Source organism: Anomalospiza imberbis, chromosome 8, assembly GCF_031753505.1.
Source record: "Anomalospiza imberbis isolate Cuckoo-Finch-1a 21T00152 chromosome 8, ASM3175350v1, whole genome shotgun sequence".
NCBI classification, from domain to species: domain Eukaryota; kingdom Metazoa; phylum Chordata; class Aves; order Passeriformes; family Viduidae; genus Anomalospiza; species Anomalospiza imberbis.
Window position 1 is genome coordinate 20050932 of NC_089688.1, and position 26654 is coordinate 20077585.

The 26654-nt window shown below is 36.7% G+C and overlaps 1 protein-coding gene across 2 annotated transcripts; it reads right to left on the minus strand.

Annotated features, from left to right (window-relative positions):
- Positions 1-16: 16 nt before the first annotated feature.
- MARCHF5 (membrane associated ring-CH-type finger 5) lies at positions 17-26611 on the minus strand. 2 transcript variants are annotated; one of them, XM_068197703.1, is made up of 6 exons: positions 26338-26611; positions 11497-11699; positions 7520-7620; positions 4174-4357; positions 3567-3733; positions 17-2393 (listed from the first exon to the last, which is right to left on the minus strand). In XM_068197703.1, exons 1-6 carry the CDS (start codon positions 26379-26381, stop codon positions 2277-2279), a joined length of 816 nt encoding a protein of 271 aa, XP_068053804.1. In that variant the 5' UTR covers positions 26382-26611; the 3' UTR covers positions 17-2276. The 2 variants fall into 2 exon arrangements, with proteins under 2 accessions (XP_068053804.1, XP_068053803.1); XM_068197702.1 differs by having other exon boundaries at positions 7520-7650.
- Positions 26612-26654: the final 43 nt, after the last annotated feature.

The window sequence follows — 26654 nt, forward strand, 5'->3', positions numbered from 1 at the left end:
GAAAAAGAATCTGATGTCAGACTTAAGTATTAAAGGAATTCTTTCTTCATCACAAAGATATTTCTTTAGTCCATCATCTTAAAATGAATTATATAAATCTTTAGGTATGCATTAAAACAAAACACAGTTTCCATTCAGAAGTTTTGCTAAATGCTTTTTGTTCAACTGACAAAGTACACTAAGGAGTGTAAAAATATTTATTCATCCTAATTCAACATAACTACAATTTTCAATACTGAAAAACAAGATTTACAGAGTAATGACCTTTAACCACTCATGTGAAATCATCTTACAGTCCATACAGTATTTTATAATTGTATTTTTACAATAGCTTTAACTTCCAGAGGAGACAATAAGCTTTCCCATGAAACAAGTTTCAAACCCACTAATTTGCATCATTCAATTTTCTCCATGAGACTTTAAAAAACAGTAATAAATTGTTTGGAAATATATACAGTGAAGACCACTGAAAAGCTGTTTTCTTGAAACGAGGAATTCTGTAAGAAATATGTATTATATTGTTTCAAGACTATCTTACAGAGTGTAGCAACTTTCAGAGGCTGCTACTCAGTTTAGGTTTTATATAAAAGTGAGCCCACTAAGACAAATATAATCAGCAGACTTACAAGGTTATAGTAATTCTTCCATTACAGCAAGAGCCTCAAAAGTATTTGATATTGATTGAGTGTATAATTTTTAACACCTGTATAGGTTTTTAATACTAATTGGCCTTTATATACACTTCTGTACAGTTTTAAAATATTACATCTTGGTAATTAAGATAAACATACTATAGAAAAGTTACCTTACTTTGAATTTCTCCTAACATACATTATTGCAGTCAAATTGGAAGTCCATTCTGCATTTACTTCATTTCTGGTGAAAAGAAATATTTACTTATGACTAATTCCACTCAAAAGATTTTTAAGCTATTCTTCATGCATTTGACATATTAATATGAACAAGAAAAAACTTGGAGAAAAATACAGAAATTGTTCTTAAGAAAACTTCAAATACGAAATCCAGATTAGGTCTGGTATGAATATGCAATGGCCATATTATGTTTGTCAGAATTTAACTTCACAAAACAGTCAACTTCTGTTGAAATTAGGTTTAGAAATACATCAAATAATGGAAGTGCTAATGTCTCCCTCAGCTGACTACTTTAGACATATGGGAACAGTAAAGCTTACTGTCTAAATGAACTTTATTACACATTTGAGATTTATCCTTAGTGCAAAATGGAGCCAAATTACCTTAAGCTAAGTACCCTGCTGGCAGGATGCTCAGCTCAGGTACCCAAAGTGTAGTGTCAGCCCCTTGCAGCCAGCACTTCCACTAGAGCAGGAGAGCCTAGTCCTGCACACAGATGAGTTACACACTCAAGTCTGGATGCTTCAGGGGATGGCCTACTCTGTCAGTTCAAATGGAGCTTTAGTGTTCAATGCTGCATTCTCACAGGTTTTCTGTGGGTATTTACACAACAGAAAGGAATATGGAAACTAAACAAGTCTCTAATACTTAACTACAAAATAAGCAACTGAAATTTATTTCCCCCTTGTAATTATTTTACTGTGGAGGAAAAAATGCTATCCAGCACCAGTTACAAACCAGTAAAGCCATGAGAAAATGACACTAGGCACTGCAGAAGATACAACAGGACACTGAAAATTACCAGTAATAAAATAGTCAACTGATAGCCATGCTGATTTTTAACACCTAATACTTAGGTAGTTAAAGCTGACATACAAGTCCTGTAGAGAGTGATCATCTTCTGCTTTCTCTGTCATTTGGGTATTTCACACTCCCTGTTTGATACCAGCAAAACCCTAGGAAAATTATCTCTTCTTGGTAATGACTCACATTCCCCTTCTAAAACCATCTCCCTTCATTGTGTGAAATGCTTAACTGAATGACAGCGTGGGTACGAAAACACCTATAGAAAAGGCATTTGGATATAGCCTACCTAACTACACTTAAAATGTTCTGTAGTTGATTTTTTTTCCATTCAGTATATTGGCTTAAAGAAAATAATTCAAAAGCCTATTGCCCAACAGAAATACCCAAAAACTAATGAAAGCCAAATCACATTCTCAGGTTCAGTGGTTGCTGAAAGGATTTACCCTGCCACAAGACAGTGCTTTATTGTATTTAAAGAAAAAAAAATAGAGGAGCAGCAACTTATCACAATTTTCCACTACTGTGCAATAACAATGGAACCAATACAACATGGAAACCTGTTAGGTGAGAGTCTGTGACATCTGGAGGTTACAGCCTTACGCTCCTTCTTGTTCAGGATAATTTAAAATTTTGCGGTGAGCTTGGCGCAAATATTGCTGCTGCTTGAAGTAAACCTTAAAAGCTCCTTTTATAGCAACAAAAGCAATTCCACCCTGAAATAAAAAGATATTTTGAAAACCTGCACAGTTCAGTGCCATATCACTGCAAATGTTCTTAAAAATTTCCAGTCCGAGAAGATTTGTTTTCTAAATATATGGTATTTTCTTCTAAAGATTAACTAATTAGTACAGTTCCAAATGAGTATCTCAAAGTTTTCTGTCACTATGCACTACTACAGAGGTAAACATTAGTTAAAGGGATTACAGATTGAATCTATCGAAGCTTTTATTTCCTTGGAAGTCTCACCAGTATTCTAAATTTTAAAAATTAAAATCTTATTTCAAGAACAAAGAAAATGCAGATATGTATCTGCTTTCCTCCCTTCTCTGAATGTATACTATACAAGGCACAAGGAATAGTACTGATAACCATTCTATAACTAGACTGTGAAAAATGGCACTTGCCAAAAGTGGAGTAAAATAAAATCTATTTTTGTAAAACAAACTATTTTTCCCTCTAGAAAGCTTTACAATATGTTTATCTCAAGTCTTCAAAATGAGACACCAAGAAGCTTTTAGTCTGCATGAACATTTGCAGTATCACTGTTTGTTCTGTATAAAAGAGAGGGATGCATAAACATGCAGGAATTGAAAATGGGCTGTGGTGACAGTCAGATGAGCAGGGATTCCATATTACCAAACTCAGTGTACTTGTCCTTGAAAGGCTGCAACCAGAGAGGTTATTCACAAAGGAAGAGATTGTCATTCATTCCCTCTCCCTTTGAATTCTATGGAGAGTTAATTTTCCTCTCCTTATTACAATAAAAAACAAAGGGTTTCTCTCAAAATCAGTAAACAAAAGCTAATTTTGAAAGGTTTATAGTATAAACCCCAGTCTTCCCTTACAGAGACTGTTCTTAGAAGATGTTGGCTCCTCATCTTCATTGTCAGCCTTAATTACTGCTAAGGCCTGCCTACTACAGTGCCACATAAAACTTTCATCCTTGTTGTGAACTTGTCATGAAAGTCATAAAGACAGTCTTTCACACACATGATGTTTGTCCACTGCTAAGACAGGCAACCTTAAAAAACCCTCTTCCTTTAATCAAATGCCGCTCTTAAAATTCCTGATCAATTTAGGTTCCTTTTTCCTTTGCCTCCCTCCTTCACAACACTTCATTTTCCTGTATTATAATAATTTATGAAACAAAGAGTATTGAATCTTACCAAGATTGTCCTTTGTAAATTTGAGTTAACACTGCTGAACATCAGCTTGCCAACTATTGTGGCAATAGTAGGGAAAACTAGAGCTCCACACAGAATACGTGTGGCAGAGACGTGATCTGCCAAAGGGTTGGCCTCTGCTGGGATACGAGGAACAGGACATCCAATGCCTAAAGGGATTAGAATGGGGGAAGAAAAGGTTACACAGCCACTGCCTCAAAAAAGAACACAAAGTACATTACTGCCCACTGCCCACTTCACTACGAATCTACAGCCCAACTACTTTTTGACAACTATGTCTCTTCTCAGAGAATATTCTGTTTCCATTAAATGACTGCAGTTTTACTTTCAAGTAAGACCCATGAATTTTAGTAGCTTGTTTTGTTATTAAAGCCTGAAGTGAAACCATGTTCCTGCTACTCCTGCCCCACCCTTCTCTGGACATATATACAAACACAATCTAAAGAGAATGAACTTGAAATAGAGGGATAGTGTTAAGTAGATAGTTAGTATCTACTTAAAAATAGCAAAAACTACTTGCCTATCCCCATCTCCTAAAGGCAGAAATTCAATCTCGGCATTTCCTTTTGAATGTTACATGTCACATTACCTGGAAATATGCTGTTCAAAATTTGTAGCTTATTAGAGTATTTGCGCCACAGTCTGAGCACATAGTCCTCCCAACGGATCATCTTGCCCAGTATTAGCATGACTGGGATAGTGGGAAGGCCAATCAAAAGGAATAAAGGATCAGCTCTCTCCATCACATCAAGACCTTCTTTGTGACCCACAACCTAGAAAATATGCATATAGTTGAGAAACAAAACAAAGGCCACAACAATGTTACAATGCACAAATGAACAAAAATGCAACTTAAAAAGTTGAATTTGTTTGAAGCTGCCCACATGTTTTAAGTTAAAGAAAAAAGAACACTGTTTTACCTAATTTACTGTTTTCTCTTTGTATCCTTGGTTGGTTATGGAGCATAATGCAGGTGAGCTACCAGCCCTATTTTGCAAATCATTAATCTTGCAGAGAGCTGTAACAGAATTCCCTACCATCTCAAGAAAGGTTTCGTGTATTTCTGTGTAAATACAAGCCTAAATATCTGAAACACTAATAATACAGCAGGCTTTCCAAAATGCATTTAAGAATTCACAGATTTACAGCAACTAATTCTACACTGAGAAACTGATCAGATACTACTGTTCAAAGGATAAATTGATATTAGGTACCTCAAGATGTTTTTATCAAAATTTTATGGTTTTTAGGAATACCATACATGACAGAGATCACAGTATATCACTATTGTTTCTCTGGACAATGCAGGAAGATGAACATTATTTTCAACTGTACTGGAAATTGCAGCATATCTTCACATGTACCTTATTTTCAAATGTAGTTAGTTCAAGGATTTTAAAGGATCATTATTACTGCTGTGTCTACACTTTTCTTCTGACATATAAAAAAATAAATCAGATTTTTCCATTTATAAAATGCACATGTTAAAATTGTAACAGAATGGTGCCTTATGTCTTCTAAAAAGTACACTGTTTTAATTTTAAATAAATCTAATAGGACTGAGGATAAAAATTTATATTAGAGTGGTAGATATCCTCTAGATTTGTCACAATTTAAGCAGTATAAATGCTAATACAGTCCTTGAATTGCTTCCAGGAAGAACAGGCTCTTTCATTACTATTTCTGTAAGAATCTGGGAGGACTAAAAACAATAAAATAATAATTATGCTTGCCAGGCACTGGATTTTCTGATGTGTTTTCATTGACTTCTTGTTTTCTCCACAAGTACAATAACTTATCAAGTCTTCAATTGAACAAAAATTAGAATTAGGAGGTAAGAACATGAAACAACAGCAAAATTTTAAAAAAGGAAAATAACAAAACCAGTACTTCTGGAATAGATAGGACACAGAGAAGAAGCTACAGTAATGTACCACAGTACCTTCAAACATTTTTGCCTTGCTCTGAAAAGCATTCCATGTTACACCTCTAGAACAGGAAGTTATGTTCTATACCACAGCCTCTAAAAATAGGCATAACCAATATTGTTGCTGCCAAAAGATTATTCCTGAAAAAACATTCAGCATTTGTCTTCCAGCTTCTTCAGTATCTTCTACTCAAGCTGTGAAGTCTGACACTATCCTTTTTCTTCTTATAGTCATTGTCCACCAAAAAATGCCTCAGTATCTTGTCTCTTTCTGCTTTAGATTACTGTATTTCTCTGCTTTCAGTTACTCCATCTGACTTGTTACTGACTTAGCTACCACAATGTCAATTCTGTATTTATTTTTCTGCACCTGAAGTCTAAAAGTGGCTTCTGTGCTTCTCTCTGGCCCTTCAACTAAAGGAAAGGAGTCTGAAATGCATCAGGACAAAAACTGTATTAAACCTAGCAAGGTTGGGGTGGCAAAAGGGGTGGAACAGTTTCACTTCTACTACCCGCTCAATCTCCTCCTCTACAAGCAAAACTAAATTATTGTCTTGCCCAGCATGCCATCCATACAATCAAAACACTAAATCATGAAAATAGCAAATTCTTCATACCTGGCATTTGACCAGCTGCCTAAACTAATGTTTAGACAGATCCTCACTTCAAAAGCAAAACAACTTCAGAATAAATAATTTGTTTTTCCATCTGGCTGTGGAGTTCTAGGGCAGCTAAAAAGGTCACAATTTCCTCCAGAAAAAGAGCTAAAGAGCTCAGTGTAGCAGTGAGCAAGGAGAAAAGGACTGGTACATTTCCAAAATCTGGTTGTAGTATTACACATGGTTGTAATGCTCCTGTTGGAGCCACAAGAACAAAACAGCCAATGAAAAAATATTTAAGTGCACCACTCTGTAATACACAGACTCATCCACTGGAATGCAGGTGGTTTTGAAAGCCATTACACATCACCTATGTAGCTGCCTGACCCTCGGCCACACTGGTACAGGGAAAATGCAACCACTCATTTGGGCTCCATTTCTGCTTTCATATCACACAGATCACATAGAAAGTGAACCAAAACAGCACACCATCTTGACAGGCAGTACCACACATCCCAAGAACTAGTGCCAAATTACTTATGAGAGATGAACCAGGTTGTATATTTACAATTAGAAATGTGTAGAGGAGTATTTATTAACTTTGTTTGTTAATGCTATCTACAACTGAATTAGCATCAGAAATACTTTTATGCTTTCAGGCAAAACACAGGTTATAGACTCGATATAGGAATCAACAACTAAAAGGGCAATGAAAGTGCTTCTGATTGTACAATCTCTGAAAACTCTGGTCTTGTGGTTGAACTAGGATTGCCATGAACAAGTCTTTCCATAGTTAATAGTGTATCGCTTGTCAACATTACTTTTCTATTTAATAGCAAGTTCACAAGAACAGATGCAGGAAAACTTTTTCCCATTCAACTAATCATACAGTCTGAAGTAATAAAAACATTAATCTGCCGTGTTTTGCATTTCTCGTTCATGAATGAATTGCATCATTCAGAGCATGTATTTTCCTTTATACAATTTTTAAAAAGTCATCACATTATCCAGAAAATAATTTACCACGTTTCAATTTCAACCCTTTGAATGTTACTAGCAAAGCCTTTCTCTAAGTAAAAGATTAAATCTCATGACTTTACTGAAGAGTTACTCAATATTGGTAGCTAGGTGGTAATGGCACCTTTCCCATGAGAACAAATTGGGTTCACCAGTCTGCCATACACAGGGCAGCCAGCTATAGCAGTAGCGGATTTTGTTGGCTGCAGACTGAACCATGCCCAAACAGGCATACTTGCAGTTATAAACTATGACCAGTTAAAAGTGAAAAACCATCCTGAATTCACTGGTAACTACACTGAAAGCAGCTAAGCATGTTTTAAGCCAAGGAAAGAGGAGTCTGAATTGACTTTTGCTTTCAGAGCTGGCAGGAAGAGGGAAGATGTGTGTACCTGCATGACCGTCACCGCTCCGTACGTAACGGCTGTCCAGTATATAGAGCCCACCATTATACCAGCTGCAGCAAAGGGACATGCCTTTGAGATCAGGCGATCTGCAAGATCCAAAACGTAAACAACTGGACCTATGATAAAGGAAAAGTAAGGTTTCAAGATAGATATATATAGATACACACAGATAAAAGAATACTGTAGAAAAGTCAGCATCTATCACCAGTAAGAAAGAACAAATGAGGGAAAGTAAAAGTAGTCTGACATATCACACATGCTGTTTAAGTGAGAATACATAATTAAAAATCTATTAAGCTAAACTTGTAACTTCTGCCTACCTACCATTTCATTTACCACATAATCTTTCCAGGAGATTGATACACTGCTTAAAGCACTAATTTACCCACCGATTAGCTTCCTTTGTGTTGAGTAAGAATTGTTCTTTTGTAGAAACCACTTTAGGCTTAGTGCCTTTTTTATTTGTTAGATATTTTAGTTTTCTAAAGGAAAGAATACCGATTTGTTGTAATGTACTTCATGCCCTTATCTTTGACAGCTTCACCTGAAAATTCTGTCACTAAACTATCCTGCTATGTAGTAAAAGGTAGCACAGTTAATACAAAAGATTCCTTCCACTGGAAGAGGCTGCATTCAGTATGTTTAAAGGATCACCTCTCAAAACACTGGAGGAAAAAACACTCCTATTCAGGTTATTCAGTGCCTTTGACAACAACATATGAATAGGTTCACTGTTCTGTGTATGTACAACTGCACTTCCCAGACTTACACAGGGCAAGACAGTAAATACCCTGACCGCCTTTGGTGAGGTGAACAAGGGCAATGCTTGCATCTTTTCTTTGAGGGACTGCAAGAGCTTGAGTGAAGCAAAAGCCAGAACACTGAAATGTGTATATGGAAGTGAAAACCACCATCACCATAATCTGCATTACTTTTGTATTTGTCAACAAATTTTACATACAGTCTGTCCTCCCCCAGTTCATATGCGTGAACAGTTCCTGTGAGCTCCCTCCTACTTTTTCCTACCAAAAATCTGTGACAATTCTCAAAAGCAGCCTACAGGCATTCCTCAAGTAACTAATCCTCCATGTCTCTCAAAGTTTACCCCCAGTGACAAAATTGTGACTCCCATTTCATGACTTAGTTAGTTCTTATTTTTCTAGAGAAGAGCTCTATTGTGAATGATTTCAGTTCTATTCAGCTCAAGTCAGCTGGTGGAAAAAAGCAACAGGAACATCCAGTTCAACTCTTAACAGCTGTGTTTGACTTTCCAGAACACACTTAAGAAGGTGCTGGGATGTCTATCAGTATGCTGGAAGTAGCAACAAGGTCATAACTGCAAGTTCTAAATGCACAGTAGTTTACACATCTTGACTGTTTCCCAGAGTCACTGTAAAATTTGTTTGGTTGTACCATTTTGAAAACTTATGTTTGAAGACAGGAGACTCAAATGATACTGAAGGTTGCCTTATAACATAAGTACTAATAAATGTCACCTATTGATACTAAACATTAAGAGAAACCTGGCTAGAGAATTGGGTATCGAATCTTGAGAGAATACTAGAAAAAATTACTGAAAAAATCTTTTAATTAGCCCTTAAGAAGAAGTAGTGACAAAGGAGGACAAAACGGTTTGCTTTTTAAGGTGGTACTGAGGAAGAAACAGGAAAATAAATATCACTGATACCCAAATTAAAGAAGGAAATATGAAACAAAAATATTTTTCATTTTGAAAAATATATCATGCTTTAAAGAGCTTTTTCTACCAAACTGTTTTCTTTTTATTAAACTGAAGTAATTATCTAAGAGGTACTTTTGTTACTTTCGAAGTGGTAACCATATTTTTCAATTTAGTGAAAGTTCTCGAAAGAGCAGAAAACAGCTCACAGGAACATAATTACCACCAATCACCAGAACTGATAGGCACTATCAAATTTAAAATGGAATTATGATTCTGAGATATTTCATGAAAGGTTGTTTTGAACTAGTAAATATTTAAAAAAACACCCACTGTTACTTATATTCACTGATGTCTCCTCAAGTTGATATTACTTCTAAACTATAATCATAAATGAAAAATTTAGTTGGGGGTATCCTTTCACAGAATTTTTAGAAAAAAGTTTCCAGCAGTACATTAGGGAAGTCTTAAAGTAAATAAGTTTCTGAACCGTGATGGCTCAGGGGAGGGTATGACTGATACTATCTTCAAAAGACACCTGCTGCAGAAGAAATAGGGCCACTAGCAAGGCTTCTTGAAAAATTCTTACTGTCCTTACTCTGCCTGGTGTGACTTTGAGTGACTTGTAGTTGAATTGTGCTATAACAGCTTTGGGTTTCTAGAAAGAGTTACAAAAGGGCAAGACTGGCTCACTTGTTTAAGGCACATCAAGGTCATGACTGATGTTCCATGGACCCAGATTAATTTCCCTGCTCTACTACTGATGTCTTGTGAGCTCTTATACAAGTCTGAATTTTTATAGCCTTATCTTTAAAACTGGAAAAAGATGGTATTATTAGGAAAAATGTATCAAAATACATGAAGGGAGTCTCATATACCTGCATGCCAAGAGCTGAACAACCTCATGCAAAAATTTTAGGACAGCTTTAGAATCCAGGAATGTTGGAATCCAAGCTTTCAAATACAGTATGCCACGAATTGCAGGAACAAATTAAAATGCCTGTTATGTTAATGTATCCTGTCCAAATTATAGCTGCTACCCCTTTTTGCCATTGTCAAAATAAATTGCATCTCACATTACAATTTCATCAGTCAAGGTACAAACAAGAATTTCAAACAGTGTCAAGTTTTGTGATGCATTCTGTGTCCAGATGAAAACCCAGTTTTCTTCTCAAAGCCAATGCTAAATGTTATCATTTGATACCTTCTTTATGATGGAGAGTTACCCTATTCAGCAAAGCTGAATTGCGGTTGTTATATGAATAATTTGTAGTAAGTTTCATACTGGTTTATGTCTTTTCTTTATATCAACAATGCAGTACTGTTGTGTTTCTTTTCTTTCCTATTACTCAGTGTTCTATCATGGAAGTAAATGTCATCACTCAAATTCCCCTGACACCTTAATCTCGTCAGCCCTTAAGCTAATAAGAAAGAGGTCCTGTCTCAAAGAACTGGCAGTGAGTTATTTTCAGCTCTTTTATTACAGAAATAAGTTGCTTAAAAAAAATCTTCTTTAAAATCTTCTAAATGCCTGCACTCAATTGCTACATCACCATTTCTATAACAAGCAGTTTTACTTTTAAACAAAATTTAAGTTTCCATGGCAACATTTCACTTCCTTGATTTACTTAATATATCCCACAGAACACATGGGCAAACGAGGGCTGAAATAACGGCAAGCACTGCTAATTTAAGTACATACAACATACTGTGCATTATCCTACTTGGCTACTCAAGTAAGAGACTCTGGAAGACCATGTCCAACTTTTTTTTCACCTTGACAAACAGAGCTAGAGCAATACCTAGCAATCATAAATATTCTGCCTCCTGATTACAGAAACACCTCCTGACCAAAGTGAAAGTATGTTTTTCCAGTAATATCACGTGCTGCTTAGGAAATTCTCCTCTGAATTTCCTCTGATAAGTGTCTCTGCAAGCTGAGTCAAAAAAAGGATGTGTTTATGTGCTGTGTGGCAACTGCTAAAAGAAGTCACCTTCTGCCCAACAAGAAAAATAATCCCATTAGCCAGGAAATAATTACAGGTCAATGGCAAGATTTATCTATATACCTAAGTGGAATACATCCAAAATTTTTAGAAGGTATTTAACTAAGCCACCAAATAGGATGCAAGCAGAATATAAGGTTATTTCTTTATGCCTGGAAAAGGGAATAGACAAGTTTCCAACAGAAGTGGTGCTCCGAGCCCAAGAAAGGAAAAAAAAAAAAAAAAAACCAAAGCAAGAACAAACAAATAAGCATCAATTTAAATTATCTGTATCTTACCTAGCTTTGGAAATACTATTAAATATTCTGCATTGCACTGAGGACAAGCAACTCTAGCAGTACTGTTTCCTCTTTGCTTCTCATCCACCCAGCGCTGCAGACAAGTCTGATGCACCCATTTGGTGGAGCCCCTGCACCTGCAGGGTCTCACCCACTCTGCTGTCCGATCATCCTCATCGGTAGCAAAACAAACCCAGCAGCTTCTGTAATCACAGGAAGGAAAAAAAATATATTTTCTGCTAATTTTACATGCTTAAAATAAACATTCACATGTGAAAGCATACAGCTTAAGAAAATGTGCATCTAGAGGAGATGATGGTTATTACTTCACTCTTATTCACCAGAAGTGTAAGCATTTTGTACCACAGTTTTGCTATAAAATCAACATAATAAACATAATTTTTCAGATAGCTAAACAACTGCTTTACACATTCTGAATTATTAATTAAACTTTTAGATAATTTATGATTAAAAAGCATTGAGACTATAGTCTAACCTTTGAATAATTCAACATATGGAAAATCCATTTTTTTTCATGTTTTATCATCTCCTTCTACAACATTTTGGTAAGTTTTTTTAATTTTAAAAATAAAAGATCAATACCGTAGTCCATTACTTTGGAAACTAAGTCCAATCCACTTAAATGGTAAAACAACACAAATGATACAATATATCACAAAAAACTCTAAGCAACTATATCAATTTCATTTGGTCTCTTTGAAAAGATGAAGTATTTAGTTCAAACAAGTTGACTTTGTATAATATAAATTAAGTTACAAAGTACTTCAAGAATACTATTGGACTAATAGAGGAGGAAATTTCTGCTTTGGACAATTATATGGACATGAAAATACAAATACATTAATTCTGTAAGGAGAAAACACAAGATTGAAGTCTATACAACCTCACCTGAAGTTAGCACAGAACAGGAACTCCCAGATATCTGATCTGATGATTAGGCCAGACTTTTGGCCAACTTATAAAAGAAAGCAAAATATGGATCTAAACTAGGAAAATATCAGATATGTTCAGCCAGTAATTTTTAATGTGAAACAATTTGCTAATTCCCATAATGAAGATATTGAAATTCACATAATAAACCAGAGTCTCTCAATATAAGAATATAACTATAAATTTATATATATAATATATATATATTTATAATAGTTTGATTTTTAAAAAATATTTTATGCAAGCCACTACAATCATAGTTACACCCTTATAAAGGAGCACAGCAACAGCCTCCCTATAATTTAACTATCGAGACACAATCTAATTAGACACTGTGACCGAACTGAAGTTTAACATCACAATTTTGATGATGAAGTTTTGTTCTCTTAACAACTTTGGTAACATCATTAAGACAAAACACTAAAAGGTTTCTTATGTGTAACAAGTAACAGACAGTAAGTGAGGAAGAAGACACTGAGAAATGCCCTGATGCTCATAAACCAAATAATTTTATTATTTGAGAATAATTGTGGATTCTATGCCAGGATGTTACAGTGGTTCATGATGCTTTTTCCTCTCCCTTTGGCTTTTGTTTAACTCCTCTTTGAGGAAAAAGAAGGGGGAATCTGCAGTGGGAAATTTAATTTTGTCAGGCTCCAACTTCAAGAAAGGAAAAATACTGTTGTCTAACAGCTTTGCTTTTAAGACCTCACTATTTTGGGTAGTGTTCTATTTGTAAATTGAAAGTGTTCCTTTACAGAAGAATATCCATGCTTTTTTAATAGAAATGACTGTGCCTATAAAGTACTTGAAAGACATTCTTTAAAGCACTAAATCTTTTTAATATCTACAGTAGTAGAAGTATGCTGAAAAAGTTGCAAGTGTGTCAGAGCAGAAGGCAACATGTAGCAATTTATTACTAGCATACTTGTAAAAGAGAATACAATTTGAGATTCAGATTCCAGGGAAGACCGGAGAGAAAATTGCTCAATTTAATATTGAGCAATCCATAAAATGAACCTGCAATGTCCACATGTCCAGTGGTAAGTACAGAACACATTATAGTAGGTACCGATGTAAATTTAAACTGTGGTGGTCTAAAACTAGAGCTTTTCAGTTGATGACTGACATCTGGAATCAGAACTGTAGTTTCCTCCATTCATCTTAATGGGAACGTAAAATCAAAGTCTGACTTGGCTTTTTTCTGTCCTTCCCTACACTGGTTTGTATCAAAACTGTCATGCTATTCACTCCTGTAACACCACCCTTCTCTTTGCCTTGATGCTCCCAATGTGCACCTACTGCAGTCCCAAATGAAAGGACACATTAACTTTCCTAAGCAGGAGGAGCAAAGACAGACCAGCCACAAGTTAGTAAGGATCTAGATGAAAATGCTGAGACCACAACTAAGATTTTTAAGGATTACAAAGCATGGCTGGTATTTTGGTTCATTGCACTCAATATCATGTTCTTACGGAATACAAGTTCTGGCATTGTTCATTAATTTTTATTTACATTAAGAATCCTCAAATTTACTTTAAGAACAAATAATACTATACAACACTGCTGATAATTGTTCCTCTTCAGAAGGTTTTTTCTACATTACAGGTAAACAGTCACTCACTCATTCCACATCCTATTTAAGTCTACAACTGCTCTAAATTTGTAATTCAGATTTTTATTTATAAATAAAGGCTTCACAACAGTTAGGTCTGAGGATACCATCACAAAATGTAAGTCTAGAGTTTGTTCAAATAATGACAGATTTAAGCATAAACATAATCTTGCTACACTGCAATTTTAACTAGTGAATTCGTCCATGACAATGGTTATAGATTAAATTCTGTTCTCAAGTTCTCTGTCAAGGTTAGTAAGTAAAAAAAAAAAAAACCACGCATCTTTTCTTTAATTGCTTAATCCAATTTCTTGCCAGCCAATCATACCTGAAAACCTGAAAGACCTATTAAATTAATAACAAAATCCTTCACAGACTTAAACCTTTAGCAAGTCATGAATAATGAACACTAAATTCCCTGTATACTGTCATCAGCTTTATCTCTTTCCATTGACAGCAGCTGTAGCAGAAAGGACTAAATAAAACCATTTCAAAACAGGTATCTAGGCTCTTGCCAGATTTTCCATTTTCTTGTACTGAATAAAATATGAGTTTGATTCTTACCACTGAATAAGGTTGCTACTCAGATAACCTGAAATAGAAAGGGCTGAAAAGGTGGAACAAAGCATTGTTTCAGATAGAAACTCGAACCTTTTTCCTTGATGACTTTCTACATAGCCAAATCAATAACACTAATGTATTTTTCCACACTTCCTTGGCTCAAAAAAAATCAAAACAAAACATACAAAACTCCAGACCAATATCACTATTGCAGCTCTGAATATAAGGTTGCAAATGCCTTTTAGATTCAGCTCCCAGCAGATGAAGCTTTCCAGTCTCAAAAATTCTATTCTGACTCTAAGAATAAAGCTTTTTTTGCATCTATTTCTTTCTCTAGCAAAGACAAACTCTTCTCAAGGCACTGCTTGTGTTAAGAGCAAAGCAGATGGGGAGAAAGTTGCATTGAAGATTAGGAGATCCTATACTCCAAATGTGACATGACTAAAAAGCCAAGGCTTGCCTAAAACCAGGTTCCTCCAAACCACGAGTTTCTTACCAGTAAGGAGCCTGCTCCCTCTGGTACTAGTAAGCTGCACTCCTTCTAAAGGTTACTTTTTTCCAAAACCAGTCTTAGGTGGGAGGGAAAACAGTATCTAATTCATGTTATTTAAACCAAATCTGACTCAATTTGTGAAAGCTGAATCCATCATGAAACAGTTTTGTTTTCAAGCAGGCGTGACTGTGTAAAGCAATACAAAAAAGTAATTTAAAAGCAGTATGTTGATTCTCCATACACACTAGTAAAAGGTTTGTAAAAAATTATAATGCCCCATAAACCCAGCAGATATCCTTGTATCCACAACACTTAATGGAAAATGACTTGCTAGACTGGGACAGTACAGCTGTTTTATGATCTGGTTTCAAATATTCACTACTGAAATGGGAATAGAAACATCTTGGAATTTTCCCCCTTATGTTCAGTGGCACACAAATAGGAATGGTTAGCAAAATCAGAAAACTTCTCAGAAAAGAAAGCTCTACTTGACATTTAGACCTAACTCTTACCATGGGAAATACAAATTTGAATGTGCATGATATGCTCTGGAATCATGAGCTAGAAACACATTTCCCCTCTCATTACAGTTCCTTCATAAAACAAGAAATTTTCTGCATTTCTCTCACATCATAAAGCTCTTTTCCCTAAAGTGGCAGGAATTTGCTGATATCTTGCTGCAAGAGTAAAGCATGCAACTGCTAAGCACAAGGTGTCTGAGCAGCTTATTGCAATTGAATTTCACATCCAAAAAGAAGAAAGTGAAAAGGCTGAAACATAACTGATAGCAACAACAGCACAGAGAACCAGTGAGGGGTGAAAAGGTACCTTAAAAGAAATGACTGAAAGAGTTCCAATAACTAGCCATAAAAAGGCACTGTTCTGAAGGATGACCCACAAGTCTGCTGTTTGGAAGAGGCAATTTTTCAGGAGCTTCTATAACAACTTTTTATGCATAGTCTATGTCGACAGATAAAATATCTCTGATGATGAATAGTGATAAGCTTTACACTAAACCGGCCATCTGGCAAGTTTAGTGTAAAGCTTATCACTATTCATCATCAAAGATGAATCTAGACAACTTAGATCACTCTAAGTACTACAAAATCATGTTTAAGTTGGAAGACTAGGATGTCAGAAAAATGGAGTTACCTAGTGGCATTAGGCTGCTTTGGAGTTGGCTGGAATTTTAGTAGGGGGACAGGCAACTGTTTTCTCAAAAAGCAAGAGAAACACCTCATTGCAAATGCTACCACTAAGCATTTCCTTTTCCTGAGTGTGCACAACCAGCAGCAATAGGATCTTGTGCTGGAGGGACACTGCTTGCTCACGAGAGAATGCAAGCCTAGCCTACCAACCCCTGATAAAGGCTACAAAGGAATACCATTAAACTGAGAAATGTTAGCTTATGTCATGCTTCACAGAGGAGATGCAGTGCCAGAAGAGATGAACCCACTTGCAGGATGGAACATTGCTCTTTCCCCAATATTTTCCTGGCCAACAAACACAATGGAAAATACTTTAATCTTCAATCCAAAACCCACCTATCAAACTCAAAACACCCTTACACTATCCTAAAAGGAAAAACTCACAAAGGAAATACACTGAGTGAAGAACAGACACTGGTGCAAAAATAGCAGTCTTAGATGCTCCTTGGGGACTTTAGCGGATGCTTTTAAGGCAGCATGGCATGGCAGCCATATGCCAGCCTGTATCACTCAGCTAGAAAACATGTTGTCACCTTGAAACAAAGTCTAAAATTCTCAAAGCGAGTCCTGAAAGTCATCTGACCTTATACCCAATTCTGCTCTGCCTAGTCATCAAGGATAGCCCTCAAAGCTGAGTAAAGGAGACACTGTTAAGAATCTAGACATAACAGTAACTACACTTTATCACAAAAGCAAAGCTTTCAAAAGAAACAGCTCAAGTACAGAAAATCAAGCTAATGTTGGTGTGAACAGAAAGAAGTGGTATTTATATATAGGTTCTGACTTCCTCTAACCTCAGGATGACATAGTATAAACTAGATTTTAAAAAGCTTTTAATAAAAGCATGTGGATAACTAAAACTCAGTAAACAAACACATTAAAATCCCATAGAATAATTAACTAGAAAGTGCACCAGAAAGATCTACTGATTATCAGAAGTTCAAGCTTTATTATATTCTTAATTACAGCTTAAATCAAGGGGAAATATTTTACACTTGAGTTCACTGCACTATATAAAGGCAAAGATATGAGTAAAGAACAGTTCACTGAATCCTTCTAGCTTGTGGATAAAATTAAACCTTTGACTGCCAGGCATCACCTATTGTGCTTAAATTTGGCCTTATTTTTTTATGGTCTTTGCTCTATCCAGCTTAAAATAAGGAATCCCTCCTCAGATCTAGCTATCTTGTTGGGTTTTGGTCTCTAGTTTGCCAAAATCTATACTGTCAGCAAAAAATTAGCTTTCATTCTGGAAAAATTAAACTTTTGCAACCAGTTATTCAGACACGTTCCTTCTACAAAGTTTTCAAAATTCAGTTATCTTAAAGGCTTTAGTATTACCATACTCTTACTTTTTCAAAAGGAAAAGCTGAGAAATCACCAAAGCTCAGTGGCCTTGCAATATGCAATGAATTTTGATGTTAGAAATATTTGTTTTATTTTCTAAGTGAGGGAGGGAGAAGAGGGCCCTTCTAGACGTGTACAAAAGACAAATCAGGAAAAACTCCTGCTCATTCAATAAGCACTTTATTACTAAAATATACATATTCCTAACTGAACTCTTACTAATGCATATTAGCAGCTTGGTCTACAATTAATAATAAAAGCTACTGAGTGCCTGCTGGGGGTGGATAACACTGATTCTTACCATCTTAGGAAGAAAAACAGAAGTGACTAACACTAAGTGGAAAAAGAAAAAACAACTAAACAAAACCTAAACAAAGAACCACATACACATAACTATTTACTTCCAAAATGGAAACATGCTTTGAACAAGAAAGTTGACACATAGTCAAGTACATACATAGCAAACAGTGAGGAATTCTAATAGCATTAAATTAATGCTTTAAACATTTAATGGATTTTTTTATAATGCAGATAGCATATGATATGATACAGGGAAAACATTTTTTCATGCGTTGTTTGACAAATCTATCAATAATCACAAACACAGGAGAGATGTGAAGCAACTAGGAAATTATGCATTAGAGGCTATTTAAAGTTACTTCCTTGAATGTGACTTTAAGCATCTTAATTACTTATTAATTACCTGTACGATGACCAGACACCACATGAAGACAAAGATATGTAGTTTCTATTAACCAACAATGCTATTTTGCACTGGGGGAAAGGGGAACAGAGTTGCATCAGAAAAATACCAATACTGGTATTTGTGGTACATGTACAGAGTAGACGACAGATGCTACAAATATCAGGAGTGACCTACATACAGAATAGACCAAGTCTGACTTGCCGAAAACTGTAACCATCTTGACATTAAGCTGTTGCTGTGATAAGCAAATGATAAGAAACGCAAAGTTATTCACTGAGTCTGTATCTTGTGAGCTCAAGCTCCTGCAGCCATTTCCCAGTGTCAGTTAATGCAGAAGTACAAATGCATCTTCAGGCACAGTAGCTTTAGTTACAAAAGTAAATACATTAGCATATATGCGACATCTGTCAGAAACCAAACATGGTTCCTTGCTTTACATTCAATTTTTAGGGAAAGTATTTGTGAAACAGAAGTTTGATTTTTTTAATGTATTCCTAGAGAATTTCATGGTTAAACTGACCATACAGGGTAAGCAATCTTACTGTTGTGTTCTTCCAAAGAAAAGAGGAGAAAAAAAAATGGAACTGTAGTCCTTCAACTGCAAAAAGTGGAAGACTCCAAAGCAAGTAAATTGCTTTGAACTCAAGAATTTATGACAAATACTATTACTCAAGTTATTCTCAGTTTACTATTTCTATTTTTTCGCAGAAAATTTACAGGGTAAGAGAGCAAACCAAAAAGCTCTACTTAAGTCAGTCATCTTATATAATCCTAATAATAAAAATTGGAACAATTTCTGACCTAAAAATTACCAAAAAATTTTAAATGCCCACGAGATAAATTCTTGGGATGTTAATACCTCAAGAACTACAAAAACCACTTATCAAATGTGGCAGACACTGAAAATTTGGAAATGTCTTTACTCTGAATAAATGTGAACAAAATTGCAAGGTGTCTGATGATAACATTAAGTAACTCTCCTCGACAAGCTGTGGAAGTGACTGCGTGACTCACCAGTAGAACAGTCACAAGCACCCTGCACATGGTCTTCTGTAATTACATCCCTCACAGAAAGCTAAATGTTGGCACATTTTAGGGCAATAAAAAATATCCACTTCTAAACAAAAGTATTCACATTCCAGGAGGCACTTAGAAGAAACAAATGAGAAGAGATTTGGAAGGTACATAAGGACCACATTGCAGGTTTAAAATATAGGGTCTTGTCTTTTTTCTAGAATGTGAAGAAACAATTAATTATAACAACATGGCTTAAAAAAATACCACTGAATGACAGCCCCTCTTGTCCATGTGAACTCTTTTATTTACCATCTTCCCACTGTTTTAGCAGTTTCTTTTGCTACGTACACATTGAAGAAGAGCTGCATGGCCATAGGAGGAAAGAGGCAGAAATACATAAACTGAGAACACTAAACAGTCCATACTTTCCACAAGCAATCACCTGAAAACCTAGAAACATTAACACTTATCCAAGAAGTTTGCTTCTGTGAAAGTTGTTTCCAAATACAAGCACATACAAGGATTCCCTGGTTAGCCCTTAAATCAACTGGTATTTACTTGTTATAGGGGAAACTATTATATAGCAGGCCAGTTTAATATTTATGTTAACTTAGAAACAAATGAACAGCTAGCCCCTGATTTAATACAACTTCAGTGCAATTTTTTTAAGCAGCATTTAGAAGTGGACATTTTGATTTTAAGTTTTCTTATCCTACAGTAGTCTTAGGCAGGAAGTGTCTAATCCTTCCCCCAGAATCACTGACACAAAAATCCTGAGCAAAAAACATTCATATTAGCATTAACATGACAGGAGCAAAAATTCTTAAGAGAAAGAAAGCAAATTCCCAGTCCAACTAGAGAGGAAGTTAACTTTTAGGTACAAATTTCAGAGTTGGTCCTAAAAAAAATCAAGTGCAGATTTGCTAGAAGGTGTCAGTGGACTGTACCTCCCTACTGGCACCTCCAGCATAGTATGTTTAAGTTATGCAGTGCAAATGAAATGGTGCTGTTTTCCCTTAAACTGGGATTGCATCTAGACTCGGTATCACAGAATTACAGCTTGGAAGGGACTACAGGAGATCTTGTCAGACCTCCTGCCCAAGACAGAAGCAACACCAAATTCAGACCAGACTGCAGAACGTTCTCCAGCTGGGTCCTGAAAAGCCCCATGGGCTGAGATCCACATCTGCATTGGGCAACTTGTTCCCAAGCTCAACTGCATCACTACCATCCTCACATGCTTAAAACTTCTCTGTTCAAATTTACAGTTGATTCTCATCATCCTGCCAGGAACCTCCACAGTCAGACTTCTGAACAACGTCCTTGGGAGGGAGAAGGTTATCAGACCTCCCAAGCCATCCTTTCTTCAGACAGGCTTAGCTCCCTCTAGCTTTTTCTAGTAAGTCATGTGCTCCAGTCCCTTCACCAACTGATGTAATCTCAACAGTTTCGTTGAGAAACATCAGCCAGAAGCAGTTTGCCTTAATCACTCCAGACTGAGTCCTCTTGTTCTTTTGCACTGGCAATGAATTTGCTACTTAGGGTAAATGACAAATGCCGGTAAAAGCATGAGCAAGTCACACATTCTTTTGATAAAGGTAGGTATTTACACCCTATAAAAAATCTAGTACTTGGCCCATTCTGCTGCTCAGGGGAAAACAAAAATGTTCATTAGAAAGCACTTATTTTCATATCAGGAATTTTCCATCCTCTGTGCAATGCAGAAAGGCCATAAGAGCTGGCATATTCATTACCACTTTAAATATTACTTTAAGAAGTTGTTCCAAAATTGATACCTTAACCTTTTTGATATTTGTCTGTAAATTATTATACATATATTTATTCAACACATTTGCATAAACTGTCAGAAGTTTCCACTTCAGTGAGCACTTAAAGGCACTATGGCAAAGGAAACCATTAGAGCTTTAAGCACTACTACAGAGTCTGAACACTTCTACATGGAACCGATCAATCAACAGAAGTTTGTATAGCCTTTTTAGAAAAAGTGAATGTAACTAATGAAAATATTATCTGAGTGCCTTCATAATACATGGGATGCCAAGAGTTTGAGTACAAAAATTTGTTAAGTTGTTTCTCAGGAGTTTCTTCACACTTAAATAGGAAGAATAATTACCTACTGTCTGCAGGTAGAAGTTAATTGTTAAGCAGCCACTGAAAGACGAACATTTGTTCCTAAGCATATGAAAGCAAACATCAAAGACAGAAAAATAAATACATTAGACAACAGTCAAAAGGTTAAGATAGTTTATAAATAACATGCTGACACTTGCATATTTCACATGGGCAAAAGGCAGTGTACAGGTCTGCATTAAGTCTCCACTAATCATCTTTACTGGTAAGACACAGGAAGAAGTCAATCTGCATAGAACCTTCCCGCTAAAGTGAAGCAAAATACTAAGGGATGTACCTGGGATGAAGCAGTAATGAGAAAGCCAAGCTATTATAAAGCTATTATTGTTTCAAACTTTCTTTCTTGAAACCCACTCTCCAAGATATGTGTGATTTTGCTTTTTCCATCCTGTATCAACGTCAACTTCCAAATAGTTGGGCTAAGGACAGGGAAAAACAAACCCCTTTTTTCCCTGGTAGAGATTAACCCAGCACAGTCCATTCTCTACTCTTACACACCCTTTCCTTCTGAGCAGGAAAAACCTACTCTCAAGGAAGAACAGAAAGCCAGGTACTTCTAGACACTGACAGACTTCGACCAGAAGTTAAGAAGACCTCTCTCCCAAGAGTTTAACTCTGTTGTGAAGAAAGAAAATAATTACTTGAGGTAGGACAAGGAAGAGAGACATGCTTAATCAGTACAAGTAGAACAAACAGACTGAGTAACTGCAGAGATGGCATTCTGTGAAAAATAAAGATAATACATAAATCCGATACTGTGTTTTATGTTGCTTATTACTCTGCATATCTTATCTGGGTGAACTCCACTCCTACAAAGAGTTACTTGTGTGTTAACTTCCATCTGTGAGAGAAATCAGAGCACAACATACAGTACAAGCCTAAGATGTTCAGAATAAACACCTTTAATCAAGGATCACACTGCACTAATTACACTGTTGAGGTTGTAGCATCAGGGTCTTAATCCAAGACCGTGTATTAGCTTACTAAAGTATCAACAGTTAATTGTGCAAATAAAACTAAACCAATCCCTGCACTTTTTTCTTGGGGAAAAAAAAAAAAGAAAATTACTATGGAATCAGATGACAGTTCAAACAACTGAAATAGAAAATACAATGTTATTTTGCAATTTTTGAACTACAATGCTAGCATTTTTCCAATAAATCAATGATATGGAAAAGAAAATTTAATTGCAACAGTACTCCTCTCTTGATAGTAAAAGTAATTTCTTAAGCAAACTACAATTTATCGTTTAATTGCTTTTAAAGTCTACCTGCAATTTCAGCTCTCTTGCCTCCTTTCAATAGGGAATGGCAAGGGTAGAGACTTAAAGTCACATCATCTTGCTCTGGTTTTTATCAAGGATACTGACCACAACTGAGCAACTACCACCCAGTCAGACAATTAAGAATGCTAATTCAAAAACAAAACCATGCTAAAATTATCACTATGTTGATTCTTCAGCATGTACCTGGACAAGCCTTCAACAGATTACCCATCAAATGTTGACTAACATCTCTAAAGACTGATATAACAGAAAGCCATGGTGACCATGTTCTGACCATGGTGGCAAACATATGGAAAGAAGGGAGCAGTTGTCTTTTAATTTGGATAGTATATGAAATACCACAAATCACTAGCACAGGATATGCTTTCAAAAAACAGAACCCCAGCATTCTGAAGCCTTGGCATAACCAACTGCAAGAGTAATCCACAGGTAATTCAACAGAAGTCAAGAGAATAAAGCTTAAAAATATGAGTACATTTTAGCATTACAGCTCACATTAACAGCACATAAAAAACCAATTGCCACATAATTTCAAGTTTTATTGAAGATTACTATAATTCTGTAATTTATGCATTAAACAAGAACAAAGGCATTAAAATAATGAAATAATAAAATCTCACCATTTAGCCAGATTACTAATACCTGCCTTAAAAGTGTACACATTACTCGAGAAACATGGGGTTTTGCCATAGATTAAAAAGATTTCTGCCTGCAGAAAAGGACAGTATCTTAAGAATTATTATCTGGAACTGTTATATGAACATGAAAGAGAAGAAAAAAATTACAAGAGGGATGGAAATTCCAATTTTGAGGCTAGAAAAGGTGATGCCAATCATATGGATTAGTTTCCTAAATGCTGCAGCTGAGACAATCCCCAGTGTAGTGTCACTTCAAAGTCATGCTTCTTGTATTTACGCTACAGTGAATCCTTCAGGTAAGTATAAAATCCTTGGGTAGAAATTTTGAGTAACTGACTCCTTACATCTTAACAGCTGTTTACCTTCTTTGTTATAAATCCATGGACTGCTTCCTAGACTGAAATTATGCAGGCAAATAAAGGGTGGAGCACAAAACACATCAAAGAAAGATGAATCCCAGGCAACAATGTGATGATGCTATCAAGTCAGTCCTTGCACTGGAGAAATGCAACTTTATTAAGGAAATAAACCTGTTATATAGGTTTATATATATAAAGGTACAGAATCTAAGAGTCAAGAGAAGAACCCAGCTGTTCCCTCTCACAAGCAGAGAATTAAAGAACTTGCTCTGGGAGCTCTGACCCTTGTATACAAAGCAGGGCATGCACTCAGATCTACAGCAACACCGAATTCCTGATACAACAGCATGTCACCACTCTCAGTGGTGATCTAGGTACTGGAAACAGAAGAAAACCCTTCTTTTTTCCCTCCTTAACTATTAGAATCCAAATGAAAGCCATCTTCACTAAAAGATCTGTATTTTATTCTAAAGTATGCACTTTGTGTTTAGGTATAATCATTAGCAATTAAAGATTTTGCATATTTTTTATCACTGAGGAAAAACAAATATCTGTCATGAGCAAAAAAGATAACAGGACAGAAGAAGTATTTCCATTCCTCAGAATCCCCACAGATAATTTAACCATGGGGTATGTCCCTTAAGATGAAATACTGAAGGCTTATCTTGATCACCACTACCAACACGACCACAATTATGTACAACCTTCAGAAACATCAGATGCATAAAAATCTCTTTATTCAAATGTAACCCTGCTCCATAAACCCAATATAAAGCAGAAAAATTATTTACACCGACTGCATTTTGAGGTCTTGGTTAGTCCAAAATCCTTCTATTGATGTTATGCTACACTCTGAATGAAATTAAAATCCTAAATACTTGGTTCCTTCTTACTTATTCATAACTTGTGACACTCCTGTTTCTAAAGTTTCCTATAAAGAGCCAAAGGAATTCTTATATGAAAGCTTCAGCCTCTCTTCCTACCGCCTTTTATGCTACTTAGGTACTTCAAATTCTTTCCCTGCTGTCCTTGATATTAAGGAAATCAGAGACGTCCAGTTCTTTTACATATCAAGTTACTCCAGGTATACTAGAAAAAGTCTTAGAAAAGAGCCAGAGACACAAATTACAATGTCACAAACTTGAAAGGATACAAGAATATTAAATGTACATCAAAACCCACATCTCTATTACAGGTAACAACTGAAGAACAGCAAACTGGTTTGGCAACCAGGTAACTAATTTCCTTTTTTTTTTAATTAGCTGTTTAATTTAACAGTGGGTCACAACAAAGATTATAAACACAACCTCACAGCCATTTCCCAATAGGGTGAACTAGGACTTCAGAGTGTGATGCAACCATGGGCATCAGGGCATCCACTCAGTATTATGGTTTCCTAGAACTCTAAATATGTATTACTGGACTACAAAATTCAGGATGTAGATGAAAGTTTGCTGTTTTGTCTTTTTTTTTTTTTTTTTTAGTTTAAGAGGAGTTGATTCAACAATACTTTTATAACATAAATTATCCTTTTGTCATCTCTTAATTTTTCAGTTTTTCTAGAACATAAACTTTCCCTCCCCAAATCACTTTTATCCTCTTTCTATATCAAACTGGAACTTCTCATTCCCACCTTCCAGGCTGCACAAGTTCTATCCCTGCCTCCCATAGTTTGTATTTCCATCACCTGCCTTATGACAGGCTGTATTTCATTAAATACTCTTTCCTTAAAGGTGACTGGGAAAGGACAAAACCACCAGGGTTCTTTTTGAGGAAAACTTATGATAAAAACTTGACAGGTTCATCAACAGAAGCCTGACTGCTTCTGGATCCCCACCTTCTGAGATACCAGGCTATTACAGCTCCTGCAATAACAGACTGTGAATGTGGTTTATTGTTTGTAGGAATAGGTTGCAAGGGCTTCCTGGATGAGTCAAAATTACACTTAAGGAATCTCAGGTGCTAAGTGGAACAGGGTGAAAGTGTTACATATTCAAATAAAAGCACATAGAGAAAACAAATTCTTGTAAACAGAATTTACAAGTTAGTAATTACAGACGAGGAAAGATGCTTAAGTCATAATACTTCTAAGGCTGTAATTTTTAAGAACGCTCCAGAAAGCAATTGTAGGCTTTCTTCAGATCATAAAACCAGCAACAAAACACACAAGGCCGGCTGAGCTTAGGTCATCTTTTGGTGCCTCGCTTTACGTGCACGTCAGTGCGTTCGCTACCCAGAGGCTCCCCTAGACCCAAGACAGGGACTGCAGCCCCCAGCTGCCCCAGAGCCTGTCCCAGCTCAGGCACACCCTCACCTCCTGTGGCCGAGGGCTGCGGGAGCGACCCCTCCTCGCCCCTCAGCTGCCCGCGGTACTTTGCGGTGCTTCGCGACAGCGCTCGCACAACTTCTGCCCGGCCACCAAGGCAAAAAATGAAACCGGACCCGCGACACCGGCCCCAAACCCCCCGCGGGGGGCTCACAGGCCCAGCCCGAACGCTCCCTCCCCGTACCTGTCCATGGTCTGCGGCAAAGCCAAGCCCGTCTGCTCGGCCATGGCCCCGGGCGGAGTAGCGGGCCCAGCCGAGGGCCCGGAGCCTGACAAAGGCGTCACGCGTGCGGCGGCGGAGAAAGAGGAGCGAACGGGAAGGCGGCAAATCCGCCCTTCCGCGGGACGGCGCCTCCTTCGGCAGGCGGGACGCGGCGCAGGGCCGGTGGCCGGGACAGGACGGAGCGCCCGGGCCGCCGCGGGGAGAGGCGGCGAGCGCTGAGCGCAACCGCGCCGCCGTCACCGCCGCCCGGCCCCGCAGCGCGCCTGCGCCAAGGGCAG